General features: G+C 38.0%; 1 protein-coding gene, 1 non-coding gene and 1 pseudogene across 2 annotated transcripts; 1 reads left to right on the top strand and 2 right to left on the bottom strand.

Annotated features, from left to right (window-relative positions):
• Positions 1 to 5,124: 5,124 nt before the first annotated feature.
• LOC145168229 (5S ribosomal RNA) lies at positions 5,125 to 5,242 on the bottom strand (annotated as a pseudogene).
• Positions 5,243 to 9,768: 4,526 nt separating this feature from the next.
• LOC145168008 (small nucleolar RNA R71) lies at positions 9,769 to 9,879 on the bottom strand. The gene has a single exon (XR_013741604.1). It is a non-coding gene; the product is annotated as a small nucleolar RNA R71 (small nucleolar RNA).
• Positions 9,880 to 10,944: 1,065 nt separating this feature from the next.
• On the top strand, positions 10,945 to 11,940 carry LOC145164679 (uncharacterized). Its single transcript, XM_079083388.1, has one exon. The coding sequence runs from the start codon at positions 10,945 to 10,947 to the stop codon at positions 11,938 to 11,940; it is 996 nt and encodes a 331-aa protein (XP_078939514.1).
• Positions 11,941 to 12,061: the final 121 nt, after the last annotated feature.

Genomic DNA, 12,061 nt, shown 5'->3' with positions numbered 1-12,061 from the left:
TCAGGGATTGCAGTCGGAGGCTAAGTGATTGGCAGATGGATTGGGATTTTAGTAGGTACGATGGGGGTTATGTTCTTCCAGCTTTCCGTGTTTAGAGGAAAGAGAGAGAAGACATGAGATTTTCAGAGTTGGGATGTAGACCCAACATGGATCTAGATAGTTTCGGTTTTTGGCAGAAAGTATATCAGTGTAGGAATGCACAAGAATATTTTTGTGGTATGGTTTCCTTGAGATGAGATCACAGTCTGCTTTCTTTGAGTTTATTTAAGTCAGGTGCTAGTCGATTGTTCAGGTGATCAAGGCCTGTGAATTAGGAACGACAACTTTTGTTGTCTCTTATGTATCCTGACTAAGAGATTGATGCTTCTTGTATCTATGGATAATGCTCGCGATGAAATGTTTGTTGGGGATTTATAGGCGAGGTGTGTGGTAGACTATTTGTTTCTAGATAGAGAATCAGTGTTATGAATGGACTGTCAGAATTATTGTTGGCGAATCTGCATGGGATTCTTGATGTTAGAGGTAGTTATGATTGGGTAGTTTTTGAGGTCTCCATATGATATTTAAAATCTCTTTGATTTTTCTTGGTCTTCATCTTGGAGATCATCTTTCGTTGTGTTATACCTTCCAAAGGTATGGGATGCTATGTATCTGGTTGAGCCGTTTGAGATTTGGTATGTTTGCAATGCTAGTTGGTGGTAGCTCGAACCCTAAGTGGGGGAGAACTAAGTATTCTGCTTGAAGTATCATCAATCTGTTAGAGTTTATGGTTTCAAAATAATGGGTAACAGGTATCTGCGGTTCGGGTATGCGAGATTTTGGTTCGAGATTTGGTGAAAACGGGATGTAGGGCAAGTTGCCATTAGATGTATATGCTTAGGAATGCATAAATTGTCTTTGCGGTAGGATGTTGTTGGACGAGGAGCTCGTTGTGGCCATTGGTTTCTTTCGGGATGTCGATGAATAGATCAAGAGGCGTTTGCGACGCTCAGTAGGTTGTCAAGGGATTTGTCAGCTCGTTGTATAGATTGATATCCATAGTCTAGAATAGATATCTGTTGATCGGTCAATCGACTTCGGAGTTTGGTATATTTAGTTCCACGTGGGAATAACTCTATATCATTGGATTAGTTATCAATGTAATCTTGATCGTTGGCTATTTCGTTCATCGTCGATAGTGGAGGTTCTTCAAAAGTTTCGAGTTGTATCAATTGAAGTTCAATGGATGCGTCAACCTATCGTCAAGTACTGTATGTTGTATATTTTTGGCCTCTGGGTACGTCTAACCTCAATTGTTGGTCATGGAAGTATTGTTCATAGCGGGCTTGGGTTTAGCAGTTGTCCACGGTTATTGGTAGTTCGGATGTCGGAGCGGGTTGTTTAGTTTTTCAGGTTTGGCTTTAGATCTGAGCAGAATCCCATTTTGGCATGTCGTGTCGACATGGTTGGTATTTGGATTGATCCGGCCAGGGTTTTAGTAGCATTCTAGATAACTTTTTGAAGTTTTATCGAGTTAGTTGCGTATTGGTGGAATCTGTTTAGTTTCAATCAAGGTGTGGGATCTTGTTTCAGTCATTCATGAGGATGTTTCTGTTAACGATTAAGGTTCGTCATTTCATTAAATGTAATGGTACTTCACCCGTTGGGTAAGGTCGAGAGGAATAGGAATGCAGTAGATACATGGTTGGTTATGGGTCTCTTGAGGATGTGTATTGTGGTAAGTTCATTAGATATTTTCATGAGGGATATATGTAGGATGAGTAAGATAACATGAGAAAATTTGGTCTGAATTTATTGGCATGGTTCTTATTTGGTTTATAACTCTTGAATTGGAACAAGAATGCAACCGCCTATCTCATTCTTTGGTCGTGTGTGTCCATGTTTTCGTCTAGTTTTGCGTTGGTAGAAGCATGTACTGTGAAAGGAATTGTGCATTATTGAAAGGTAAGGCTTGGGTTGTGTTGAGAGGGATGTTGCTTGGGTTCCTGCAAGTCGGTGGATTGATGGTTGAAGTACCTTTAGACCCCAGTGGTGTTGGTCGCGAGTCTTCAGGTGGCAAGATCAGCATTTTACCATGAGCTTATCGTTTTAGTGGTTAGAATGTGTCACGATGTATCGTGAACAAGTGGCTGTATGATTCGTATGGGTGGGACCCGATAGTCATTGAATTGAGAGTCTTAGGTGATGTTCCTAGTCTGGGAACTAGGGGGTAGGTACGACAAATGGATGATCATTAGACTTAGGGTATGGTTTCTTAAGTTTAGATTGATGGGTTCCTGGTTCCTATAAGTATATTGATGGAGTTGGGTTGTGGTTATAGTTTTGAGAGTTTCCGATTTGAGTGATTTTCACTGAAAGTTGGGTCTTACAGTTAGGGAGAGAAAGATAGTTGTTGCGGTTGACTATTTTCAAGTTTTGGGTTGTTTATTGGCAGTTGTGGGTTTCCGAGTGGTCTCTCGAGTTTTATTTATAAGATTCCTTGATTTCGAAGTGGTTAGAGGAAGCTTATGGAATGTTTTGTTGTTTCCATAGATCTTAACCAAAACGGATTTCGAGGACGAAATCAATTTTAAGTAAGGGAGAGTTGTAACATCCTGTTTCGAGAAGTTTCTGTTTCAGGATTGTGGACAATAAATGGATCAAGTAAAGGCCTTGGGATTCAAGGGAATAGGTTTTAGACCCTATTGGATTTTGTAAATATTGGTTATGTGATCTAAGCCCTTGGTTTGTTACTTGGAGTCAATGGGTGAAATGGGAAAAGTGATGTTTCAGACTTCTTTCATAAATTAAGGATTTTAGTTTCGGTGTGTTTTAAGTCAAATGTAATTAGATATAGTTGTGGGGCTCCTCAATACCGTTCCGTGTATATAAAGAACGCCGAAAACGGAGTTGAAACGAAGAAGTTATGATTGTTTGAAGTTGGAATGAAATTTGGAGAAAACTCGTTCTCACGAGGTGAGAAGTAATTCTCACGACGTCAGAACTGTGCAGCTCAAGCCTACAATTTTTTAAGGTTTTCAAGGTATTTAAAGGTAAGGATTCATATTTTAGGGTATTTTCTTAGCCTCCATCATATCTAGAACCTCTTGGGAGAAACCCTAGCCTCCATTTTCAAGATTTTAGCCTCCACTATCCTCTCTCATCCATTTTTGGAGTTTTTGGTGGTTTTGGAGCAATGTTTTCATGCAAGATTGATCCTTGAAGCTTGTAAATTGAAGATCTCAACTTTTATATACCTTCTAGACCTTTGTAAGTTATAAAGTTCCAAGATTTATTACATTTCATGTTGAACCTAAGTGTATTTGATGTTTTGGTCTATTTTAATAAGTTTTGTTGAGAATAAAGTTTGCAAGTTTATTACTCTCCTAGGTCCCAAGAACATTGTATGTTTTAGATCTGGAATCCAACACCTTTTGATCTATTTACAATGTTTTCTTGGACCTCATAGACTAGGAAAGATTTGATCTTTTTCCTTCCCTTTTAGCCATGCAAGTTATCTTGGTTATTTAGGTCATTTTGGTGTATTAAAGTTTATATCTTGAAAGATTGAGACATTATTATGGATAAAGTTGGAAACTTTATCCATCTATACCTCATGTTGATTCAGAATTGAAGGTTAGAGACTTGGACTTAATGGATTTAGCTAAGAAAGATGCATTCTTGGTTCCTTTGAGACTTAAAGACTAGATCTTGGTTCTTTGGACCATCCCAATGGATAAAGTTCGAAACTTTATCCATTATGAAGCTATTTAGGCCTTCTGACCAAAAGACTAGATCTGAGGTTATGGGCCTTGGTATGAAGGGATTAAGCAATTAATGAAGATTTTGGCCTTCTGACCAAAAGTCACGACGTGACATAGGATGTGTCATGATGTGACGGTGTCCAGAATCGTGATTGTTTTGTCGTTGCATTCTTACAACATGACCAAGGAATGGTCACGACATGACGTTGACTTTGACCGCTGACTTTTTGAACATTTTGACTTTTAGTCAAACTTAGGTAGAATTGAGTATTTGACTAAGGACTGGTCTCAGTTTGGTTTTAGGAACTTTGGGTTGGCTGTTCTGATGATGTGGTAATTGTTGGGCTTTTGTTGATTAGTTCAGGCGAATTTTCCTTATTGTACTCATGGGTCAAAGGCACCAATGTGTAACATCCTCCTCTGACATTATTATGGATAAAGTTGGAAACTTTATCCATCTATACCTCATGTTGATTCAGAATTGAAGGTTAGAGACTTGGACTTAATGGATTTAGCTAAGAAAGATGCATTCTTGGTTCCTTTGAGACTTAAAGACTAGATCTTGGTTCTTTGGACCATCCCAATGGATAAAGTTCGAAACTTTATCCATTATGAATCTATTTAGGCCTTCTGACCAAAAGACTAGATATGAGGTTATGGGCCTTGGTATGAAGGGATTAAGCACTTAATGAAGATTTTGGCCTTCTGACCAAAAGTCACGACGTGACATAGGATGTGTCACGATGTGACGGTGTCCAGAATCGCGATTGTTTTGTCGTTGCATTCTTACAACATGACCAAGGAATGGTCACGACGTGACGTTGACTTTGACCGCTGACTTTTTGAACATTTTGACTTTTAGTCAAACTTGGGTAGAATTGAGTATTTGACTAAGGACTGGTCTCAGTTTGGTTTTAGGAACTTTGGGTTGGCTGTTCTGATGATGTGGTAATTGTTGGGCTTTTGTTGATTAGTTCAGGCGAATTTTCCTTATTGTACTCATGGGTCAAAGACACCAATGTGTAACATCCTCCTCTGGCACGTATCACAATATTGTCCGCTTTGGGCCACTCGGCACGAGGACTTCCCAGGGGGTCACCCATCCCGGTACTACTCCCGCCCGAGCACGCTTAACTATAAAGTTCTTATGGGATTTGTTGCCCTCACGACTTTAAAACGTGTTGTGACAAGGAAGGTATCCACACCCCTTATAAGGAAATGTTTCATTCTCCTTCCAAGTCGATGTGGGATCAGGTGCAACCCACCTTCACCCCCCATTATAGGGTTCGACGTCCCTGTCGAACACATCGACCCGTGCCTCAGCTTTGATACCATTTGTAACATCCCCCTCTGGCACATATCACAATATTGTCCGCTTTGGGCCACTCGGCACGAGGACTTCCCAGGGGTCACCCATCCCGGTACTACTCTCGCCCGAGCATGCTTAACTATGGAGTTCTGATGGGATCTGGTGCATTAGTGCTGGTGTGATCGCACCCCCTGGGAAGTTCTCATGCCGAGTGTCCCAAAGCGGACAATATTGTGATACGTGCTAGAGGGGGATGTTACACAATGTCTGCCAACTAGGTTATGTATCCTGGTACATAGGATGATATATGTTGATTATATGTTAGACTGGTAGATTTGTATGATTACATGTACTTGCTGGTTACATGTTTATATTTATACGTAGCATATGTCATATGTTGACATATTGTAGTTGGGTTGAGGCGGTCATGCTTTGTGCTGATGGCCAAGTATACTCAGGTCGGACCGGATAGGCTGTAGGCCCTACGAGGTGGTCCAGTTTGGCCGAAGGCCCAAAGAGCGGTCCAGATAGGCTGTAGGCCCTGCGAGACGGTCCAGTCATGCTGAAGGCTCATGTATATATGTTGTTATCTGTTTGGTAGTGTGGGGTACTTGAGGGGGGGGGGGGGAGGGGGACTCACTAAGCTTTGGCTCACAGTTTGATTTCTTGGTTTCAGACATATCAGATGATCGGGGCAAGGCGAAAGCGCAATTGTGCACATAATCCTTGGATATTTTGTTGATAAATGATTTTGGGAGACTCTTATTTATGATTGTGTCTTTTTGGAAACAATGAATTGAATGATTTATGGATTTGGTATGGTTTTAAAAAACAATTTTTTTTACCATGATTATTGGGATGTTACAAATATACTGAATGTCATACTTTTTTATATAAAATTACGTTTTTGAAAATATTTTTATAATTGTTCATATTTCTTTTCAATAAAATTACATTTATGACAATTTAATTAATTTTTTTTGCAAAAATTTATGTTTCTAGAAAAAAAAATTACAGCTTGTTTTTTTATAACTTTTTAAAAATGAATATGTAAAAGATAAGTTTTATAACTATTTTGTGACAATGAACAAATAAAATAAAAACATTATATAAGCAAATATATAAAAAGACATATATGAACAAATGTAAAAGGTTATATAAATTATAAAAAATGTTATACAAAAAACGTGTAAAAGAAAAAACAACTTATTGACTAATTTTGTTTAATATAACTTTATTGGTCAAGCGTGTGTGAAAAAGAAAAAAAATGACTAGATGTGCATATTTACAAGACTTTATTAATTTATCGATCTCTTGAAAATCATTAGAAATTGAAATATCTTTTAATTTTCAGTTTTCGATCAATATTTATATTTTGCAAACATTTTTAATAAATCTATCAATCAAAGCTTTCAAGAAAAAAATGAGAAATATAAACAAAAATTTCATATGTTTATCTGTCAAAAGCTTAATAATAAAATCATTTTCCCCAAGATATATGTTTTAACTTTTGTCTTTTATAAAACTCCAAAAAACTTGTATAAATATATAAACAACTAGTAATTATCCCCTTCCCGCTTCGAGGGGGACGTACCCATAATTTTCAATTGCCTTTACCAAATTTATAAGTTTTAATGTTCGCTTTGTGGGGACGTAATCTGTAAATTTCGTATAAGGCAAGAACTATTTTTCTATTTTTTTAAACGCATGGACCATTTGCTGTGAAAAGTTTCGGCATATGGACCTTTTTTGTAAATTACAGGGATAGTTTTGTAATTTATTTTCTACAAAATGGACAAAACCTACCAATATACGAAAGTCTTGTGGAGAAAGTGTCAAACCCAAAGAATATACTATTTAAACAAATTGACAATTTCTGTAAAAAACAAAATAATAAAAATGCATATGTATATTTTCTGTAAACTATGGGGACAAGTTTTGTAATTTTTTTTTAAATAGTGGGATTAGTATATGTCTGAGATTGAACCCATGACATCTTGCTTAGAAACTCCTAATTAGATACCTTGTTAGCCAAGTGAGTTAGCCCCAACTTGTGGACGACTTTTGTAACTTATTGTCTAAATAGAGACCAAACATCCCAATATGCCAAAGTATTTTTGTAACGTCCCATTTTCACAAATGATATTTTTCTTTTTAATTAAGGTAAAACACAATTAGCATAAAAACCCGAGTTAAGAAAACTCATTTGTTCAAAATACAATTATTTGAAAATCAGAACAATATAATAAATGCAGAATTCCAATGGTGTCGATGAGTGTGTACAGTCATACCTTCGCTTTCCTACGATCATCAATGTTACTTGAAAAGCATTTAATCCACAACTGTAAGCCAAAGCTTAGTGAGGTCCCCTAAAATACCACTGATATGTGCATATTTAGCTATATATTTAATAAAGATTTTTATTATTTATTAGCTAATTATTTTCATATTATGGACAAAAGGTACTTAATAGTGTTTAAATTATATTTTCAGTCCAAAAGATATGATCGGAAGCTCGGGAATTGAAGAAAGAAGAAAAAAGAGTCAAATTATGACCCTACTCGGCGAGCAGGGACGTCTACTCGACGAGTACCCACGAAGGTTCGCGAAGCAATACACAAAGTCCTTACCGTACACGGATTCTTCGAGGGGACTCGGCGAGTCGGTTTGCCACTCGACGAGTAGCCTCTGTTTTCTGAAAATTATAAATAGAGGTGAATTCCGAGTCCAAAACTCTCTCTGGCTTTTTGGAAGATTACTTGGCGACTAAGGAGACTACTGGAGACCTAAGAAACGTGAGAAGAACCCTAATCCTCAATTCGAAGAAGATTAAGGCAACATAAGTTTACTTTTCCACTTTATCTTTGAATAGAACCATGTTTGGATTGATTGAATTCGTTTTTAGATTTTTATCTGCTGAAATTATGAACTAATTTCGTTAGTTTCTGTTTAGGGTAGATAAGTTTGCTCCTATGGATTAATTTATGTTTGGATTGATTGTTATTTGGTGAATTTTAGTTAAATTAAGCTTGTTAAAGACCCTTATGCATTAACCATAACTATTTTCTGTTAATTGCTAAGTAATTAAGCTGCATGAACATCTCTTAACTGCTTATCTCATGTGATTTATGTGAACACATTGTTATGTGCCTAGGAATAATGAATGTGAAACTAGGATTAACTAGAGAATGGGTAAATTAATGTGTGAGCTTGTTTGATAAACCATCAACAAGAGGTTAATTGAATTACTAATTTAATTAGCTAATTACAAGTCTTATTTAATCCGAATAATTGAACTAGGAAATTCATTATTTTAGTCACCTGATCACTGTTTTAAATTAATTTGTTCCCTAAGGATTGGTAATAACGGATGTGAATCTAATCACTTTAGTCGGTAACCAATAACAATTAATCCATTGCATTGCCATAAAATTAACCATAGGAGTAAATGAATCGAACCTAAACAGAAACCCTTTTGATTATTGAATTTAGTTGATTTTTACTTGCGTCTAGCTGTTAGTTACGTGTTAGTTAAATTTTAGTTAAGTTTCTAGTCTTGCAAAACTAGAGAAAACCCTTTTATTCACTATTTGTTTTAGATAATTTTAGTAATTAGATTAATTTTCGTTCCCTGAGTTTGATATCCTGCTTGCTAAATTATACCACCAATTGACAGGTCCACTGCCTTTGTGTGTCAAATTCATAATTAAAAAGTAGGAATAAAACTAGTTTGTTTAACACACATCAAGTTTTTGGCGCTGTTGCCGGGGAACGGTTCAAAAATTAATTCTAATTTCTAGTATTATCGATCCTTTGTGTGAGATCCATCTTGCACAAAGTTACTGCTTTAGTAAATTAATTATTAGGATAAGTTTGAAGTTTTTAAGATTTAGGACTTTTAGTTACATTTTTTTTTCTGTTTTAGCCTTGAACTCGCCGAGTGCACTCGACGCTACTCGGCGAGTCCATAGCTGATTTCCAGTTTCGTTTTTAGTTTATTTTTTGTTCTTTTTACGCGTGTTTTCTGTTTTGTTTGCAGTTCGTATATGACCAGAGGAGGAGGCACACCTTTGATTCCACCACTTGAAGACCCGGAAGCAACCTTGAAGAAAAGCAAAGGCAAAACCGTAGGAGAAACCGCAACATCAAAGAATTCGCCATTGAAGAATCTCAAATCTGTTTTTAGTAAGAAAAAGGACAAGAAAGTGGGAGGATCCAACATATTTTCAGAGGCGGACGAAGACCCGAAAGGACGATATCGTGTACGAATCCAAAAAAGAAGAAAGCGAATCCAAAGAAGGAAGCGACATAGAGGGCGAACTAGCTAACACCATGGCTAACATCGATGAAGTTCCCATGGGTGAATAGAAGAAAAGGATGCGTGACGACACCGGCCCGGGACTTGTGCAACCCGCGATTCCCGCAACTGCCACTTTTGAACTTAAAGGCCACATACTTGCTCAACTTAAAGAAATCCCATTCTAGGGGAAGGATCATGAAGACGCATACAAGCACCGAGACGAGGTCAACGATATAGCCGATTACTTTAATGTCCCCAATGTGGCTCGCGACACTGTTTTACTACGTATGCTACCAGTCACATTTAAAGGAGCCGCGAAAGATTGGCTGAAATCACTCCCTCTAGGATCCATCACTACTTCGACTAAAATGAAAGAAGAATTCATAGATCAGTTTTGCCCTCCATCAAAGATAGCCAAATTGAAGAAAGCCATTGCCAATTTTGAACAACAAGCTGGGTGGGGAGTCACTTTATGAAGCATGGGAAAGATACAAGGGTTTACTAAGGAATTTCCCACATCATGATCTAAACAGCCAACAAGAAGTCTCCATTTTCTATGATGGAGTAAATGTGACGACCAGGCAACTCCTTGACTCGCAAGGACCACTCACAAAGAAACCACCCCCAGTAATAAATGCTCTAATTGAAGAATTCTTTAAGCACTCTAGAGAATATCATAACCCAAGGAATGACATGACTCGAGGGGCGGTGAATTCTATTACGGATGACATGGCAGCAATGATGGCAAAATTGGAAAGCATGGACCGAAGGATGACGAAGATGGACCAATCCATCCATGCCATAAGAGTGGGATGTGAAATTTGTAGAGGGCCCCACCTTACTAAAGATTGTGACCTTGATGAAAATGGAACCGGAAAGTGCAAGTGTGTTATTCAAGTGGTGACAGGTATGATGACAATTGGTGAAAAGCCAAGAAAGAATGACTACCTTATGAAGAGTATAAAAAGGCAAGGGAGGAAAAATACAAGCAAAAAGATAGAGGCTTTTATCAAAAGGAGGAACCGGTGTATGAAAAGAAGTCAGATTTTGAAGACATGCTTACAAGATTCGTAGTCGCGTCCGAGAAAAGACATAATGATACCGATGCTGCAATCAAATATCAACAAAGTATGTTGAGAGAACACCAAATAATGATGAAAGATCAACAAGATCTGCTTAGAAATCAAGCATCCATTCTCAACATAGAAAAGCAGCTGGGCCAACTTGCGCAACAAGTGAATGAGAGACGACCGGGTGGAATTCCTAGTAATACCGAAAGTAATCCAAAAGGTGCACATATAAATACCGTGACGACTAGGAGTGGGAAGATTATAACCCCTCTAGCCCCTATTCAGCAAGAAGACCCTAACATGGTGCAAGAGGAAGAAGCAGAAAATGAAGAATCATAAATTCGCGATCCGACTCGCCGAGTCGACCTTACGGACTCGACGAGTCCCCCACCTGAACAGCACAGAAACCCTCCTGTGAAGCCATATCAACCTCCACTGCCATATCCAGCCCGAGCAAGACAAGAAAACAATGAAGTTGATTACCAGAAGTTTCTAGAACACATAAAGGCTCTTCAAATTAATATGTCATTCATAGAGGCGGTTGCACACATGCCTAAATACGCAAAATTTCTCAAGGAACTCCTAACGAATAGAAAAAAGATGGAAGAAGTGAAGAAAGTGGTTCTAAATGAGAACTGTTCAGCTGCCATGTTAAATAAGCTACCTAAGAAGAAGGGTGATCCGGGAAGCCTAACTTTGCCTTGTCAATTCAGAAACTTAGCAACCATTTATGCGTTGGCTGATTCAGGAGCAAGTGTAAATCTTATGCCCTACTCATTCTTCAAGAGATTAGATATTCCGGAGCCAAGGCCAATCCGAATGGCTATTCACCTCGCAGATAAAACGGTCACATTCCCAAGGGGAATATGCGAAGACCTATTGGTAAAGGTTGATAAGTTTGTTTTCCCCGTGGACTTCATAGTATTAGACATGGAAGCAGATCCTCAAGTCCCGATCATACTTGGAAGACCTTTCCTAAACACCGCAAGTGCCATAGTTGACATGCGAGATTCTAAACTTACTCTTCGGGTAGGAGACAAATCAGTCACTTTTGGGGTTGATCAAGCCATGAAGCATTCAAGGAATAGCGATGGAACAACATTTTTGGTTGATATGTTGGAAGAGTTAATGAAGGAATGGAATGAAGATGAGCCAAACAAGTCCACCGTCACCCTTGAAGAAGATTTTGATGCTGAAAGAGACCTGCTGGAAATAGAGAGATTGCTCGAGGAAGCTGAGTATAATGATCTGATCAGAAGTACAGAATACCCGACTCACCGAGTAGCCCCGATCGACTCGACGAGTCCATTTGAAGAAGCCGGACCAGTCGCGAATTTTACCCAGGACTCGACGAGTCCCCTCACTGGACTCGACGTGTTCAGCATTCAGAACACAAAATCTGAACTTAAAGCACTACCAGATCACTTGGAGTACGCATTTCTTGAAGATGGCCAACAAAAACCTGTAATTATAGTTGCTGATTTGGCCAAACATGAGAAAGAAAGGCTTGTACTTTAAAAACAGAGTTTTGTATAACTATAAAGTAACATAACTTTAAAAGAGTTTTTGAATGTTTTGACAACTTATAAATGACATAAGTAACATTTTGAAAGATGTTTATAACAAACAGTTACACAAT

Source organism: Lactuca virosa, chromosome 3 (assembly GCF_052849685.1).
Source record: "Lactuca virosa cultivar CGN04683 chromosome 3, Lactuca_virosa_CGN04683_v6, whole genome shotgun sequence".
NCBI lineage: Eukaryota > Viridiplantae > Streptophyta > Magnoliopsida > Asterales > Asteraceae > Lactuca > Lactuca virosa.
This window is presented reverse-complemented; position numbering and strand designations above follow the sequence as displayed.